Source organism: Epinephelus lanceolatus, chromosome 6, assembly GCF_041903045.1.
Source record: "Epinephelus lanceolatus isolate andai-2023 chromosome 6, ASM4190304v1, whole genome shotgun sequence".
NCBI classification, from domain to species: domain Eukaryota; kingdom Metazoa; phylum Chordata; class Actinopteri; order Perciformes; family Serranidae; genus Epinephelus; species Epinephelus lanceolatus.
Window position 1 is genome coordinate 1772641 of NC_135739.1, and position 18926 is coordinate 1791566.

Here is an 18926-nt window from a genome sequence, read left to right on the forward strand (position 1 = left end):
GTCTGGGGTGCTTTGATTGGCCTGCTGCCCCTGAGACCCGGCTCCTGATGAGCGAATGATAATGGATGGAACCTTAAACTTCCTGAGCTTGACATGGTTTTGCAGACTGTAAAAAGGAGGTTTCATCTTCACTCCAACACAAACTATAATTGAGATATTTAACATATAATAACAGATATTTTAACAGTGTGTCAAAGGCAGAGGCAGCAGTGTCTCCAGGCTGGAGCCATGTTGGATATTTGCTCTGCAGCTGTTTCTGTGCTGAGAAAAACAACCTGAAACAGCATCTGGAATTGAATCGAATCATTTATTAATGTTGCAGCACCCAGTATCATTTTTCACCAGGAATATAAATAAGTCAACAGCCGAAAGGGAAGAAGAGGCAGCAGCAGGGCGGCCTGAGAGACCTACAGCACTGATCTGCACCCAAACACATTTATCAGACAGAGATGTACCACATGCCGACACAAACAAGTGACTCTGTTGTACTTGTGTCAAACTCTCATGACACTGCAGTGGAAAAAAACTCACTAGAAACTGAGCATTTGGCAAAGAGGTTACGCTCGATTTTATTCTCATACATTTCATAAATATGTGTTTGCTGTCTGCCATTAACTAAAAGATCAGCTCATAAAATCTGACAGCTGGCAGAAAAAACAACGAGCCATAAAAATGCGTTTTTTGGCGCAAACCTGCAGACAGATGCTCCGTCGCTCATGATGCCAAACATGATGTGTCTGGCAGGAGTTTTATCAGCTGTGATTCACTCAAATCATCCACGTTACACTTCAAACACACTAATTCACAAAGCTGGAGACAAGCATCAGTTTGTCCAAACCTCTGTCATGTTCAGTCTTTTAACAAGGATGACACATTAGCATATTTCAGTCTCCTACACTGTCTGCCAAACTGTTTTAGAATCAGTCCTAAAATTTTACTGCCACAGCTTACTGCTCACAGAGTCTGAGCTGTCCCCAAGGTCGGGCTAAAGACCAGACGGGATTGAGGCTTAACTATCCCAGAGTTCAGCCTGAAGACTGAGACGGACTGAGCCTCTGTTGTCCCCAAGTTTAGGCTAAAGACAGACATTAACTGAACTCTGGATGTCCCAGAGTCCAAGCTAAAGACCAAAGCCGGTCTAAACCCTACACGTCCCCGAGTCCAGGAGCAATGAGCCTCAGCTGTTCCACAGCCCAGGCTAAACACTAGGGGGGGCTGAGTCTTAAAGCTGTAGTACGCAAAACTCTCCCCTCACTGTCCTAAGCCCCTCCCACCAGGCGACCACGGGCTTATGCACATGCTTCATGCAGTGACCCAATGTTTCTGTACATTGTTTTATTATGGCTCCGCCGACAGCTGTGGACAGAGGCACTATGCTTTCAGGCTGTCCATCCCATACTTGTGAACGCCGTATCTCAAAAACACCCCGAGGGAATTTCTTCAAACTTGGCACAAACGTCCACTTGGACTGAACAATAAAGTATTTTTTGATGGACATAGGTCAAAGGTCACGGTCACTGTGACCTTTTCTATGTCATTCTTGTCAAACAAACTCCACACTTTCACTTGGAAGCCCACTGTGTGTTTTTAATACCAAACCATGATGATTTTTTTCTAAACCTAACCAGAAGTTTGTGTTGCCTAAACTCAAGGGAATCAACCTGGAAACAAAGTGTTTTACCAACGACGTAAATTTGTTTTAAAAAAGACAAGATGCATGTAACAAGCATAAACTGACATGCCATCTGTGAACATCCAAAACAGACACAGGAGGGTACCTGTCATTCTTAGACGTGTACGTCCACTGACCAAACAGTGGTATTTGACAAGCTGGGATGAGAATGTGTTGGTTAAACTCTGGACCACATGTGCATGGTTTCACCTTGAATGCAGCCCCCGGTCATCTTAAAGTAGGTTTGAAAAACGAAAGTCAAAACAAACTTTATGAATTAACAAATGGTTCAGTTGCACGTTCACCACACTTTCACCCTCTGCTGCTCCATCTGTGCGCAGAGCACACCTGGCCACAAGGGAAGAGAGTGAGCGTGATGCAGCTTCAAAACTAGATGATCTAAATGTGGCGGCGGATGCTGATGTTGTAGATGTTGTGTAACGTTAGCTACATGAACATTAACTTGAGGCTGCAGCCATGAGCCTTTAGCAGCGGTTAGATCAAAGTCAAACTATAAGCAACATTTACTCTCCATCTCTGAAACACGTCTGATACTGACACGTGTTTTAATTTGTTTATTGTCAGACTCTCTTTTTCTCGTCCTCCTTTTCCAGGTTGCTGTGCAGCATTGGAGGCTGTTGCTGGAACAGCAACTTTCTCTGCAGGATTAAATCAGACTTTCACCATCTGAAGAGACGTGCACATGCTTGTGCATCTGTACAACAGCCAATAGGAACGCCCTCTCTCTTAAATGACCTGTGATTGGACAAAGTCTCCCGTCACAGACGACATTTTCTAAAGCCTGACAACAGAAACATGAGGAGCTGCAGAAGTCTAGTTTTCTCTCAGAACACTTAAATCACAACATTCTGTAAGTCGTCGCCAAAATGAAACGTCCTGCAGCAGCTTTCATTATCCCAGAATCTATTTATCATGTTTATGTTTAATGAATCTTCCAGAGACTTCAGTTTATGTTGGATTAAACAGGAAGTTTTATTCAGTAAAAGCATCAGTCATCATATTTATATCAGCAGTTTTTTTCACATCTGCTGTTAAAATTAACAGGCAAATTTTTCAAACTAAAAAACTTGAAAGAATTTTTTTTTAAAGAACTTTAACTGGGCTCTGCTTGCATAACAAAAATCTGACAATAATTATTTTAAATTAAAAATCAAAACAGTTGATCTGATTCTATTAAGATTATTATTCTATTTGAGAAACTGAATTCTTAATATGTCAAGGACTCATTACCTTCGTCATCTCTACATTAACACTTACACCACAAATTACAGACTGTATTCCTATTTTCACCTGGTGACATTCATCCTGTGTGAATCAACATCTCTAAAAACTGCTTCTGTGTTCTGACTTTAATTATTATAAAGGCTGCAGAGTACGTCACAGCAGTCAGCTCCTCTGCTCAGTTGTGTTTTTATAAATGTGTATTTTTAGGATTTAGACGAGTTTTCTCTTTGCTGCATAAAAACAGACATGGAAAGAAAAGTCCTAAATCACAAGAGATCCACAGCTGATACAAATCCAGTATAAATTGTTTGTTTAAAAAGTTTATGTTCAGAAGAATTTGCAGATCTTCTACGCATTAGTGAAAGATCTGCAAATTCTTCCCAGGTATCCAAGAAATTAAAATAGGAAACAGAAAAAGAATAATAATAGGTACAAAAGCCCAAAATAAAAAGTTATTTCCCATCAGAATAATTCTCAGAAGTACATCAGATCATTAAAGTTTAAGATCTCCAGATTTATCAGGACAGATGAAGTCATTAAAACAATTTCAGTCAGAGGAACATCTTGCACCCAAACAGCTCATTCAGCTCGCCGCCCATAAACACCAAACACCATAAAAACCAGCAGCGTATAAGCTCCTCCCACAAACAGCTAAACCCTCCAACCAGCAGCCAGGGAGAAAAAAAGCAACCCTCACAGCCCCGTCCGCCCGCTTCAGACGCACCAAACCAAAACCAAACGCACCCAGACCAGAGGGAGGCAGAGGCAGCGAGGAAACCCCAAAACCAGAGAGAGAAAGGCCGAAGAGAGCCGAGAGGAATAAAACCACATAAAGACGTTCCTCCACTCTGTGCTGTAACGAGGACGGACGGACGGACACACGGACGGGACTGCTGGTTCAAACAAGCCCTGCAAAGACAGAAACACACACATTAACACACTGATTGTCTGCTGGCGTAGAGTGCAACACAACACATACAACAAGACAAACTGAAATACCTGAGATACTCCAACATACAGTCACTGCAGAGAAGTTAGGATTCTCTGGAGTACAATACAACGAGGCACTCTCTACTATATATATATATATACATATACACACATATATACACACACACACACATATATATATATATATATATATATGTGTGTATATACACATATATACACATACAGTACAGGCCAAAAGTTTGGACACACCTTCTCATTCAATGCGTTTTCTTTATTTTCATGACTATTTACATTGTAGATTCTCACTGAAGGCATCAAAACTATGAATGAACACATGTGGAGTTATGTACTTAACAAAAAAAGGTGAAATAACTGAAAACATGTTTTATATTCTAGTTTCTTCAAAATAGCCACCCTTTGCTCTGATTACTGCTTTGCACACTCTTGGCATTCTCTCCATGAGCTTCAAGAGGTAGTCACAAGATCTGAGATACTCTGAAATAAAGATACTTGTAGTTACAATAAGATGAGATACAGTGAGACAAACTGAAGCACATTACAGACACACAGATACTCTGAGACAGCACCCAGCCATACAGTTACACTCACTACTCTTAAGATAAACTGGGAAACACCAACACACTCTGACATAAACTCACGTGGAGCGATTCTGATTCACACTGACACTGTAAAACACACTGTTGGCCAAAACACTGACACACAGGAGTAAGAAAACATGTGTGTGTGTGTGTGTGTGTGTGTGTGTGTGTGTGAGCCTGTTGAGACATGTAGCGACCCACTTTAGAGTTGTTTGAGGTGTAAAACCAGAGAACACCAACAGCTGAGCCGTGCAGACGTTAACCCAGATATGATGAAGAGCGTCCTGCTAAAACACGACTGCCTCTGAGCTACACACGCGGTACGGTCTAAAACATGACACCACCAGTGTGTCAGTACTGTCTGACTTCCTGTCTGTCCTCCCTCCATCACCCAACTCATCTGTCTGTCTGTCTGTACAAACGTGTCAGAGTTCTGCTTTATGCTTCGTTGCTATGGTGGTAATTAACAAAGTGCGAGCCGACTGTGAAAGGCTTACACTTATTTATTTTATCGTCTGTTTATCTCTTTTAATTTTTGTCCTTTATATTCTTCATACATGCCTGTATATGTTTCAGATATGTTGTTCTGTTACCTGTGCTGATTCATTTACCTGACGTTTGATGATGTGATATTATCATGCCTCCTTAACGGCTATGAAATGATTCCTCACATTAACCAATGAATGTAAATATAAATAAATAAATGTTTTTATTCTAAACAGGACATTTTTCAAAGGACAACTTTTATTTATTTTAGACTTTCACTTTATAATTCCACACGTATCTCCCAGCCCTCTTTTTGTTCCCACCTGTCATATTTAATGAAGGGGGCGTGGTTATAGGACAGATTCAGACCAAAGCGACAGCACCAGAGAAACACTGAGTCACAGTCTGTGTTTCCTCTCTGCAGACCTCTCACTGATCTCTGCCTGACGCTCTGGCAGCTCTGCTCACCTGACCGTCACGCCAATAACAGACTGAAAATTATATTGAGAGAGGGAGTTTGGCCACGGCTGAAAAGCCGACACTAACTGCAGAGTCAGTGACTGCAATCTGGCAGGAGACCACTGAACACACACACACACACACACACACATGCACGCACAAAACTTGTGTGTGTTTACTAACCAACAGACCTTTTTCACTTTCTTCCAATATGGCAGATGGTCACTTTTGGAAGTTCTACGAGTCAGCTGAGAGCCAACACACACACACACACACACACACACACACACACACACACACACACACACACACACACACACCTAACATTTTTAGTTGTGCGTCAGATCTACAATGTAGCCTTCACACGTAGACTACACTGATGTGAGCATTTATACTTGTGCGGTGGTGTGTCTGTGTTACTTCTGTGAAGTGCTGCAAAGTTTAGTTGATTCAAAACACACATTGAACACACATGAAACACAGTAAACACACATTAAACACATTAAACACACATTGAACACACATGAAACACATTAAACACACATCAAACACACATTAAACACACATTGAACACAGTAAACACACATTAAACACACATTAAAAACACATCAAACACACATTGAACACAGTAAACACACATTAAACACACATCAAACATATTAAACACACATTAAACACATGAAACACACATCAAACACAGTAAACACACATCAAACACACATTGAACACAGTAAACACACATTAAACACATTAAACACATTAAACACACAACAAACACACATTAAACACATTAAACACACATTGAACACAGTAAACACACATTAAACACATTAAACACACTTCAAACACAGTAAACACACATTAAACACACATTAAACACACTTCAAACACATTAAACACACATTAAACACACATTAAACACAGTAAACACACATTAAACACACAATGAACACATTAAACACACATCAAACACAGTAAACACACATTAAACACATTAAACACACATCAAACACAGTAAACACACATTAAACACACATCAAACACAGTAAACACACATTAAACACACATTAAACACACTTCAAACACAGTAAACACACATTAAACACACTTCAAACACAGTAAACACACAATAAACACATTAAACACACATTGAACACACATGAAACACAGTAAACACATGTTAAACACATGAAACATACATTAAACACACAGTAAACACATATTAAACACACATTAAACACAGTAAACACACATTAAACACACAGTAAACACACATTAAACACAGTAAACACACATTAAACACACATTAAACATGGCTTAATAGAGACAGTTTCAAACACAAATCAGCTTCACTATAACTCGCAGCATTCACAGACAAACACTTGTCTTTATCTGGACACGTTTTCCCCACAAATACAACATGCTAACGTTATTAGCACAAGCCTATGGCATTTTACATTGTATAAATTAGCCTAGCAGCTAGCAGAGATTTCCTCTGCTCATATTTCAGCCAGGATAAATCACACACAGTGTGTGGAGGCTTTATTGTCTTCACAATTTATTGTTTCTTATCTGTGAAATTAAAGGGTCATTCCTGGATATTGGTGACTTTTCTGTCCCCAGGAAATAAGTGTTAATATTTTATTTAAAATAAATGAAATATTTATGATGAAAAGCTTTTATTATAGATTGAGGTCTTCTTTATAAGATTAACATAAAATAATGTATGCAAAATATATTTATTTTAATTTTAATTACCTTTTTTTGGGAACATACACTCCTTTTTACAATGTCCCCAAAGCAAATTTTCAGTTTCAATGAGACATATTTGTGATATAATCATAAATAAATAGAAATGTGCCTTTATTATTGTATAAATCAAGTTAAAATCTCTATACTGATTTTATACTGTGTGTCCTCGAAATCGTGTTCCACCCTGTTAGTTTGTGGTTTTTCACCTTCTAAACAAAAAAACCTACAATTCCCATGAAGCCACATTCAGGAAGTGCGATCACTCTTTTGGCGGGAATTCAAAAGAACAAAGAGAGGTGAGGTGAGTTATCAATTGATCACACCCTCTTGTGTGTAATCAGTATGCATTTAAACAGTAATTGATCAATATTGTGTGGTCTATACAATTTACATGGTAATATAAAGTTAAATTATGTATTTGTTAGGAAATGGCTCCAGCACTAAGTGCAGCAGAGATGCAGCGTTGCTACAGAGAAAGGCGAGACACTGATCCAGAAAGAACAGCAGAGTATCTCAGGAATTTGTTTTACCTCAAATTCAGCCTTGGAGCAGGATTACAGCCAGATATGCCTTGTTTTGTTTGAATTTTGACTCTGCTTTTATTGTCAAGCACTTTGTACTTCGTTTGAAAAGTGCTATATATATAAAATGTATTATTATTATTATTATTTATAAGTCTCTAATGAATTAATTAATAATAAATGAATGAATGTGTTTTATGTTAATGTGTGTTTAATAAAATCATTGTTGAAACTCACTGAGTCATTGTTGATAATTCCACCCTGTTAGGATCCTTTCCACCCTGTTAGTCACTTTTTTTTTTAAATAACACAACAACTTTGTTAAATATTTTGCACGTTTTTATGTTAATTTGCAGAGCTGAAAGGGATTAACAGCATACACATGTTTTTTGAGCAAATTTGCTATTATTTACCCTTTTGGGTAAATCAGGTACAAAATTGTGATGGTCCTAAACAACGAACACACGTTCTACTTAACAATTCTTGTTTCATTATTATTCAAAGAAGAAAACAAACTTATATGATGGAATAAGGGACACATAAGGTGTTATAAAAACTAAGTATTGTTAAATATTTACATAATTAACACCTTGTAGTACCTATGAATATGTCCCTAACAGGGTGGAACTCTCTCACCGCCCATGTCTGAACAATCCACCCATAATTATTATTATTTAAATGCTTAAGCTCTATCAATAAAAGCTCCTGAAGGTTAAACATGTCATTTACCTGATATAATAATAAAAACATGAAAAATGTATTCTTTTTTCCACAAAAGTTAGCACATTGAAAAGTCACCAATAGGCAGGAATGACCCTAAAGTAAATCAAAGCTTTGTTTCCACTGAGGTAAATGGTTTCAGCTTACAGAGACAGACAGGAGGTCTGCGTCACTGTGACGTGTGGTTACATCTCTGGGGAGGTGCACGTCAGCCTATGGTGTAGGGTATGGCGTTGATTCAACCAAAGTATAAATCCTGCTTTAAAGGTCCAGTGTAGCAGATTTAGAGGGATTTAGTTGCGTCTCTCAGTGAGGACTGCTGATTGAAGCTTCTCCTGGTTAGAATTCCTTCAGTGTTTATATTTTAAAGACATTTCAAAAATATCAGTGTTTTTCTGACGCTCTCATCACAGAGGAGCTGCTAACTACAGTGGCCAACGTGAACACATGAATGTCTCTATGTAGAGCCAGTGTTTGGTTTGTCCGTTCTGGGCTACTGTAGAAACATGGTGGTGCAACATGGTGATCTCTGTAGACGATTTCTGCAGATAAACTAACTCCTGCACACTGGAGCTCTCAGAATATTGTGAGGCAGACTCTTTATACTCATTTATCTAAATGTTTATTTAAATGTTTATTTAAATGTACTAGCATCACTGGAACATTCACAGTATGTTGTAAAAAGGTAACTTTGTAGGATCTGAGGTGAAACAAAAGCAGCAGTTGAGATGGATGAAGAGGACAAACATTTTATGAAGAGTAGAAGAAGATGGACCAGACTGCACTGCTCTCTGACAGGTACAGATAAATCACACTGTAATTGGTTATGGGCTGTGTGTGTGTGTGTGTGTGTGTGTGTGTGTGTGTGTGTGTGTGTGTGAGGCTGCAGTAAGTTATTACTAATGAGTTGATTTTAGCCGAAACGCTGCCAGAACCTCCATCACCATTAACCCGCCGCTCATTTATTGCTGAGTTCATCCAGCAGCGAAGAAGAAGCTGCAGTTACAGCCGTCATTTATCAACACCACATCATGACATCAGAGGTGACATGAGTCTACAGAGCTGTGAGCGCCACCGACAGGCCACGGTGGTCGTTACAGCCACAATATAAGCCAACACACCACACACGTACGTGTTCTCACTGATTCATTCCTCAGTCAAACCTTCATACTTTACGTGTCAGATAAAAGGCAGTGTAGGAAGTGAAGTGATCGTACAGAGAGCAGTGACCACACAAACACTGGAGACGACTTTAAGGGTCAGAGGGAAATTTCAAACTGCATCTTGTAAGGTGACCTCGAGCGCTTTGAAAGGTGCCTATAGATAAAATGCATCATTATTATTATTGTTATAATTACTATTGTTACACTGAGTGAGCTGATCAGCCACTGTTTATGTCTTTAGAAGTTGGATGTCAACTGTTATAATTGTGTTGTGCAAGTCTGGAGGTTCCTGTTTAATTCTATAGCAACTGCAAGATCAGCAGGTGGTTAAGGATAAAGGGAAGTCCGTCATTATATATGTAAGAGGAAATGAGAGAAACAGAGGGTCTGAGAAAGGTCGGGGACGGTGTCATCTGGAGGACAGTGTGACAAGACGTCACACCAACTGAAAACCATTGTTATCTATGAAGTCTGTACTTGATAGATTAGGGGAAATGAAACCCCCAAACTCGCTCAAACGCCCAAATGTACTGTATAAAAGGTTGCAGTAGACGCTCCTCAGGGAGCCTTTTCTCTGTAACCTCATCTTGTGTGTTGCACTGTGAAACGCTCCTCTTGTACAAGATAATAAATATTGTTAAACTTTGATATTTCGGCTCCGGTCTCGATTTGCTTTAAAGGTCATTACAAACAAATTCTTATGACATCAACTGTAAAACAAAGAGGTGACACTGGCTTTATTTCAGTCCAACTGTTTCTCAGCTTTTTTCTCAATTGTAACAAAATCATTTGAGGGAAAAAAGCCTTTGCTCTCATCGCACTATTTATTCAAACATGTCATGGAAATCTGTAGTTGAGGTATTTCAATAACTTCAGGGTTAACTCTCAACTCAATACAACAAAGCTGGTTCACTTTTTAACCACATAAATCACCATGGTAACTGATGCTGAACAGCTAAACCGCTCCAGAGCAGGTTAAATGCAAACACCCCACGAGCACCTTTACCCCACGAGCCCACGGGCCCCAGTGAAACCGTCCTCCCTGCACTGTCTATATTTACGCCCCTGATGAGATCACATCCTGTCAGCCCCCCCCCCCATGTTGAAGTGCAGGACATTTAAGATGCTTATAGTTTTGACTCCTGACTGTCAAGCTGAGAGCAGACATTTCTACATATTCATATATGTGTGTGTGTGTTACTGACCTTTGGCCTGCTCCAGGTCCGAGTTCAGCTCCTGCTCTGATTGGATGGGAGGTCTGTAGGGCGGGGGCTGTCTCATAGGGGGCGGGGCTGCACCTGGTTTCTGCAGAGGTGGAAACAAATAAACTCGGTGACTCTGATGAGTCTCAGCAGTGTGACGGTGCACATACAGAACAGTGTGTGCTGAGGCTGTGCTGCCCCCTGCTGGACTCTACAGGACTCACAGCTTCATGTCAGACTGTGGTGAACGTGAGGATACAGACAGGAGATGCGCAGAGCTCACAGAGTCGCTGTGGTTTTGATTTTGGAGTGAAAACGTCCAGCTTTTACAATTAAATTACGTTAATTAAATTAAAAAAGTCAGACGCAGTTCCTGTTCTTACCGGAGACTCAGTCCTCGCTGCGTTGTGTTTATTGTAGCTGGGAGCTGTTAGAGACACAGGCTGAAAAACACACACAGATTGAAAGTCTTCAGTGTGTACAATATTGTGTTTCTAATCTGTGTGTGCGTATGGTAAACTGCCAAAACCAAAAATAAATACATGAATAAATGACTTAATAAATAAATTAATAAGCCATTGAACTGAACAAGAATAATTAAAAAAATAAATGAAAGCATTAATTAACTGATAAAATGGGACATAAATTGCTGTATTTATTTTAATTTGCTTCTTTATTTATTTATCTTTGGATTTACTTTCTTATTAGATTTTCTTTTTTTATATAAATTTATTTCTGAATTTATTTCTAATTAATTCAAAATTATTTATAATTAACTTATTATTTTTGGTCAGTTTAATGGTACTTTAATTTATGAATCAAGACTCTTTTTTTAAATTTATTTTAGCAGCGTCCGTCCTCCACATATGCTGTGTGTGTGTGTGTGTGTGTGTGTTTGTGTGTGTGTTTGTGTGTGTGTGTGTGTGTGTGTGTGTGTGTGTGTGTGTTAAGCCCCATTCAAACTGGATTTCTGTCTGTAGGAGAGATGCTGTGATTCTGACATCACCTGCACTGGTCAGTGATATTTACAGTGATAATTACAGCCACAATCAGGTGTAGTGACGTCACTCAAGTAATGTAAATGAGTAGAAAAGGACTTTTTTTATGGAACTAGTACTTTCTATATTGCTGTTTTAAACTGTACTTCTACTCTTTACTCAAGTATTTTTTGAGCCAGTAAGCAACTTTTTACTCTGCTTCATTTGCCATTTAGATCTTTGTTACAAGTGGCCTTAACGCGCAGCATTCAGCAACAATCAATGACCACATCTGTCCACACGTTTCATACCAAAATCGAACTAGAATCCCCGCCCCCTGTGGTTCTGTTGGCTCCATCACACCGTGACCTCCAGCATGACCTGGGGCGGTTTGCAGCTGAGTGTGAAGCAGTAAGGATTAGAGTCAGCACCTCCAAATCTGAGGTCATGGTTCTCTGCCGGAAACCTGTGCAGTGCCTCCTCTGGGTTGGGAGAGAGTCACTGCCCCAAGCGAGGGGGAGCTCTGGGTAGTGACTGAAACAATGAGATCACGGATACAAGCGGCCAAAATGAGTTTCCTCTGTAGGGTGTCTCTGTGGTTTGGAGTTCAGTTTCTCTCCTGCGTCCTGTTTTAACTTCAGATATCTGCTTCATTTTACTGTTTCAAGAAGTTGCTTCTCAAAAACTCAACATTTCCTTATTTTGCTGCTTCACAAAAGTTTTTACATCACAAAATTACAGGGAACTTTTACTGTGAAGAATCTTCAGGAATCACTGAACTTTGTTAGCGTGTTTTCTTTAATAAAAACAAGTCTAATACTGAAGCACGGAGGAAGAGTAAAATCAGAAACAGCCACAGTGAGATGATAATGATGAAGATGATGAAGGGCTGCAGACAACAGGCTCTTACTGCACCTCTGCAAACAGCTCACCTCCGACAGGTAAACTTCTTTTACCTGCCCTGCTGTGGAAAAACACATGCAGCAACAATAACAGGGGACTGTAGCTGTTTTTAAATGTCATCACACCTTCAGCAGGTAGCCCTGTTGTAATGGAAATGTTAATCCCTGCCTTGCTGGGCTGACGGGCTGAACCAAACCAAACCAAACCAAACCAAACCAAACCAAACCAGCACATAACTGTTGATAAGGTGTGTCAGATCTGCAGCCTCTTTCTCCTCTGATTTCTAGGTGGATTTGAAGATGTTTATTCAGCATGAACATGAGAGGCAATGAGAAGTCACACTGAGTGTAGTCTGAGTGGGCGGAAGTTCGCTGCATAGATCAGCCTCTCATTGGGCGGAACGAGCCACCCGCTGAAGTCCCGCCCTACCACCTCTGGTTGTGCAGCAGTTTTTAACCGTTTTCAACACGTCCTTTACTAACTTTTGCGGTGTTTGATCTTGCGGGGATGTAGCCATTTTTCTGCCATGGTTCACGTCCTGTAGGCGATATTTTTGTGGGCGTGTTACACCAAAACCTGTTTCCCCCCGGCAATATTTTTGCAAGCGCACCGTTGCTGTGGCACCGCCCAGAACGACTGTGATTGGTTGAAAGAAATACAAGCAGCCGGGGCGTTTTAAAGTGAGAGTCGGCCCAGCCAGACCTTTCTTTTCTTGAGAAAGGTCTGGTGAGCAAAACTACACTGAGTGAGATCAACACGGGTTTCATGTCTGTGTGTTCACGTTTTACTGAGTTATGGGGAACTGAAGGAGGGAGAGCTTTCACTTGTGATTCACCTCCAGCAGCGTCTCTGCCTCCTGGTTAACTCACCGGCGCCTCCTGTGGAGGCTTCTATTAGTCTTCTTTGTCTCCTGTCAAAGTTACATTAAAGAAGAGCTCAGCAAAGATTTTATCCTCCACCTCCTCCTGTAATACTCATCCTGTCTGAATGAGGCTTTACTCTGTGTGTGTGTGTGTGTGTGTGTGTTAGTACCCGTGGAGTAGCTGACAGGCTCTGGACGATGAAGACGACGGGGCTCGGAGCTGATTTGATGGCATTGACGGCCTCTTCGTGACTGGCTGCTCGTAGGTCAACACCTGACACCTTCACACACACACACACACACACACACACACACACACACATTAGACAATGTAGAGAAATGAAGCCGTCAGTTTAATACATGTTGCTGCTGTAACAATGACTGAAGTGAGATGAACAGACTGAAAACTTTTACTTATTAGATACAAACAGATGTTTTGATGCAATCAGACAAAGTGTTTCCTTAATTTTCAGTTGAAAAAAGGAAATCCATCACATTATATTATATATAGCACTGTGCAAAACATTTCAACTAAAAGCATAGTGACCTAAGTATCGTGATAATATTGTATGGGCGGCCTCATCATTCCTACGCCCTACTATAACTCAGCTTATATCATGTTTCTCCTCTGAAGGATCTTTTATAGTGATGATCTAACTTGTTATTTAGCCGCAAAACAAGTTTTTAAATCTATTATTTCAGAATTAAGAGCAGATTTCAGACCATGATGCTGTGAACTGGTGGAAAGGATCTGTGAAACACAGCATAGATGTGAGTGTGTGGAAATCTTTTCCACCAGTTTGGACTCATTGATGTTTCCAGTGTTTCCAGCACCTTGCTAATCTTGGGAGCGGTGTCTGTCCTGCATCATCACACAATAATGCTGCAAAAGTTCTTTGGTTGAGTCAAATTCCAACTTGCTGCTGCTCAGTGAATATAAACACATCATGGGTCTGTCTAAAGAGAAATAAAAACAGTAACTAAGAGAAGTTCATTTCTTCTCTTCATCTGATGAGTTCCCTTCAATGGTCTTCAGTTAAAACAAGCAGGTGACTTCAGGTTAACACAGAAGCACACTGTGTGTCAGAGTTTGATCCTACAGACTGTGGAGCACATGCATGCAGTGTGGCTGTACACCAGGTATTAGACAGAGCCCTCCTACCTCCAGGATCTTGTCTCCAGTCTTCAGACACTGTGTTTTGGCGGCAGGACTGTTCTGTAGAACCTGTTTGATGAAGATTCCCTTCAGTTCCTCTCCGTTCCTCAGACGCTTGATGACGTGATGACCTCCCACGATGCTCAGACCCAATGACTGGCCCTCCTCAGGCCACACCTCTACCCTGCAGGGCAGAGAGACTCTTATTTAGCCCCCCTTATATACTCTACACCCCCGGATGGTCACAGAGGTTCAAAGAGACACCAAACGGGGACAGACTAATATTAATAACCCTTCATATGTTGGACACATGAGGACGGATATTTTCGATGCTCAGTTTTACATCTGGATTCCATTGAGCACAGCTGTGGTGCGGTCCGGCTATGATGTGTCTTTGTTTTGTCCTCCACACGGCGTCACACCTCACAGGGAGCGTTTTACCGGCCTGATGTTGTAGACTTTCAAATTTTGTTGATTCTGTCATTTTTTCTTTTACTCTATCTGCTGAGGAGACTCAGGTGTTTTGGAGCACAGGGGACACTCCTGAGGACCTTCTTTAACACTGTGGTGGCAGCCAGGGGTTCAGTGGGGGAACAGCGTCTTGACAGCCGACAGGAAGAGACTCAACAGACTGATAAAGAAGGCCAGCTCTGTTCCGGGACGCTCCCTCCACCCTGCTGGAGGTGGTGGGAGAAAGGAGAATGATAGCCAAGCTATCATCCTGTATGAACAACATGTCCTGTATGGGCTGGGACTGCAGTCGCCACCTATGTCATGTTTATATTTACAGGATGTTTATTCTGATTGACCTGATGCTGCCGCTCCACTTCCTGCCCAGCTCAATCTGCTCTGTTGAACTGCGTCACAACTCCATCAAAAATAGACGAGGCACGTACCTGCTCCTTTAAAAAACAAAATGGATGCTAATATTTCTCCTCCCTGCTGTCAGTGTAACTCTGAATCTGGAAGCTGCGTTCACTGTTCTTAGCTTTGTGTGACGCTACAAAGCTGTTGGTCTGATATTGTGAATGAGTCAAATAGACTCGGACCCTATGTGCCTCTTACTGGGCGTCCCTGATGGTCATATTACAAATATCAAACATAAGACACTCTTTAATCTTTTGACTTTTGCTGCCAGGAAGAATATTCTACTCTTTTGGACCAAAGATGGTCCAACAGAAGAAGTCTTGGCACAATCTTATAATGCATGTGTTCCCAATGAGTACATCTCTTACACACTTCGCTCCTCAGTGGAGGCTTTTTATAAAGTCTGAGGCCCTTATTTAAAGTACACTGGACCTACACTGTCATCCTCCATATTACAGGGGTGTCCTACATCGGCTCAGCCAGTCTCTGTACGTTGCCTGTAACTCAGTCGTCTGGTAACCTTGCCATTTGTCTATAAAGCAGATTTGTTTGTTTGTTTGCTGCTGTAGACTAGACTAGACCCGTATTTTTAACAGACACGGTGGAGAGCCGCCTCTGAAACACACTGAGACGGTCTGGTGGAATCACAGGTATCGTCTAGAGCTCCTGTGATCACCTCCAGCGCCCTTGTTTCATCCACGCTGCAACCGAGGCCGAAAAATGAAGCCAAAACCTGCCGTTCCTCTAATGACCACTTGAGGCTGGATCCAAGAGCAAGTCAGTCCCCACAGACCTCCATGTTAGCATGTAGAAATAAACATGTTTACAGCCTGTTTTGGTCTCTACAGCTGATTTCAACATTCATGACAACTGAATGGGGCTGAATCTTTATGTAACTCACTTGTTTACATTTTATTAAGCCTTACAGTTACACATAATTAAGGGCAGGGCCTCTTTGAGTGACAGGCTGTCTGCTGACAGTGTCCTCGGCTTCTTCACAGCTCCACCCTCTCACCCAAATACGGTCACTTCTGGCTCCAAAAAAAAAAACCCAAGATGGTGACGACCGAAATGCCGAACTTGACATTAGTGACATCACTGTAGCTACGTCCAAACTTTATACAGTCTATGGTCACAGCCAGAACGCGCCGCTGCTGTGCACATGGAGTTCAGGAGCTCAGCTCAAAAAGGGTTCTGCAGGTGACTCTGAGCTTCTGAGTAAAAAAGCACTGTGGTAATGACAGACTGGAAGGTCCCTTTAAGGCCCAATGTCCTCAAACACCTGTTGGATTTCTCCCTCAAAAGGTCACCAAGCTGTTCGGCTGTGTTGTAAAGATGAGCCTCAGCGAGTTGACTCATGACACAACTGAAAATTTGAGATGATGTTCTGACATCAAAAACATTCAAGTAAACACCTCTCTTTCCATCCATCCATCCATCCATCCATCCATCCATTTGGCTGCAAACTAGGTGAGTGGTTCTCTAAACAACTAAAATGCCCCAAAGTTAGCCGTACATCCTGTTTGGTGGTGTCTTTGAAGGTGTTAGAAAATTTGTTGGGTGTGTGTGTGTGTGTGTGTGTGTGTGTGTGTGTTACCTGCGGGGGGGTCCCCAGTGACTGAAGACAGGAGTTTCCTCTCCCTCCCCGTCCTCTCTTTCAGGAAGATCACTGTAAACAAACACACACACACACACACACACACACACAGAATGAGCTCGAGGTTTCTGCAGCCCTCGTTTTAACAGGCTGCAGGTGAAGCTCCTCTCCTACCTGTGGCCTCCTCTGATTGGTAGAGATGCTCCTCCCTGGCTCCGCCTCTTACGTCTCGCTGTGTCAATCATCCTGACAGACCTCCACAGAAAGAGAACAATAAAAACATCAAGTCATCATCAAGTTCCACTCCTCAGAGTCACCGAAATACAACCGATTATTTTATTTTATTATTTTATTATTTCATCAGATTACTGTTCAAACTCCTTCAGATAAACTGTGCAGTCATAAAACCTTAAATACAAATGTTGTTTCTTTCAGTATCAAGACTTTGTTAAAAATGTGAGGAAAAAATAATATAAAAAATTAAAAATAAAGACAAAACCGGCTGATGCTTGTTGAACGCAGTCTGACACACTTACAGCATGTTGTGTGTAGCAGTGCACACCAGTACACACCAGTTAACACCAGTATACAGTGACAAATGTAACCAGCAGATGGCGACACAGGATTGTGAAACAATGACAGTGGCGATGGAGAGGAGGAGGTGATGGAGGAGTAAGAGAAGGTGACAGAGAGGAAAGAGGAAAAGGAGAAGGAAAGAGGAGGTGATGGAGGAAAGTTAGAGGAGATAGAAATAAAGAGGAGGAGAAAAAGGAGGTAATCAGCGCAAGTTACGGGAGATCACAGAAATAAAGACGAGAAAGAGGAGGAGGAGATGGAGGAGTTAGGGTAGGTGACAGAGAGGAGGGGAGAAAGGGAGAAAAGGAGAAAAGAGAGGAGGTGATGGATGAAAGTTAAAGGAGATGACAAATAAAGGGGAGAAAGACGAGGAGGTGATGGAGGAGATAGGGCAGACAAAAAGGAGAAAGAGGAGGAGGTGCAGCAGGTACTGACTCTGTGTCGGTGTCTGTCAGAGTGAGCTCGGAGTCAGCTTCACTGTCTCTGGAGTCTGGAATACCTGCACGCAAAAACAAACAAACAAACAAACAAACACAGGAAGTTAGTAAAGTCAGACGCACATCATTCCCAAAGCGAAGTTTCAAACCAAACTTGATGTAAATTCAAACCAAATTTACAAAAAGTCTTTAAAATCAGACTAAACTGAAGATTTGTTTCTGTGTGAACATGAGTTTCATATGTTAACAGCTGGGCGGAGCCATTAAAGCACCACAGAAGAAGAAGAAGAGGTGATTCAAAGAGCTCCAGTCAAAGCTCGAGCGATGGAAACCACGTGGAAGAAACATGATGGAAATGTTTCATGGATTAAAGTGAGGAAGGTTCCGGTCTCCTCATCGCTCCACACACACCTCATGTATTCACTCAGTCACACAGATAGTGTTTCACCTCTGACAGGAAACTCTGGTTGTTCACGTTCCAGACTTCAATCACACAGGAAGAGTTTCAGCAGCTGGAGGTGACTTTTTCTACACGTTTTTAAAAAACAAAAAACTTAAACTCAGAGCAGAAAAGCGCCCCACGTCATCTCTGCTTTTTCCCCCATTGTCCAATGGGATGATTTGAGAGGCGGGGCTTCTGTGGTGGTCACGACAACAAGTTTACAGTTGGTAAACAATGGAGGAGAAACTGGTGGTAGTGGTTGCTGGATACCCAGAGCTATACGACTTTACAAAGCACAGTTAGCACCATGTGAATAGAAAACAGCAGATAAGTGCAGTA

General features: G+C 41.3%; 1 protein-coding gene across 4 annotated transcripts in view; it reads right to left on the minus strand.

Moving 5' to 3' along the window:
* The window catches only part of patj (PATJ crumbs cell polarity complex component), a 223032-nt gene that overhangs the window by 113808 nt on the left and 90298 nt on the right, over positions 1-18926 (minus strand). For 3 of the 4 annotated variants that reach the window (XM_033621590.2, XM_078168433.1, XM_078168434.1), the window contains exons 23-29: positions 18144-18207; positions 17307-17387; positions 17133-17204; positions 14675-14852; positions 13683-13793; positions 11154-11213; positions 10774-10873 (exon numbers count right to left, since the gene is read on the minus strand). In XM_033621590.2, coding sequence (XP_033477481.2) covers positions 10774-10873; positions 11154-11213; positions 13683-13793; positions 14675-14852; positions 17133-17204; positions 17307-17387; positions 18144-18207 — 666 coding nt within the window. The remainder of the gene's footprint in view (positions 1-10773; positions 10874-11153; positions 11214-13682; positions 13794-14674; positions 14853-17132; positions 17205-17306; positions 17388-18143; positions 18208-18926) is intronic. The other variant, XM_078168435.1, reaches the window with a different exon arrangement.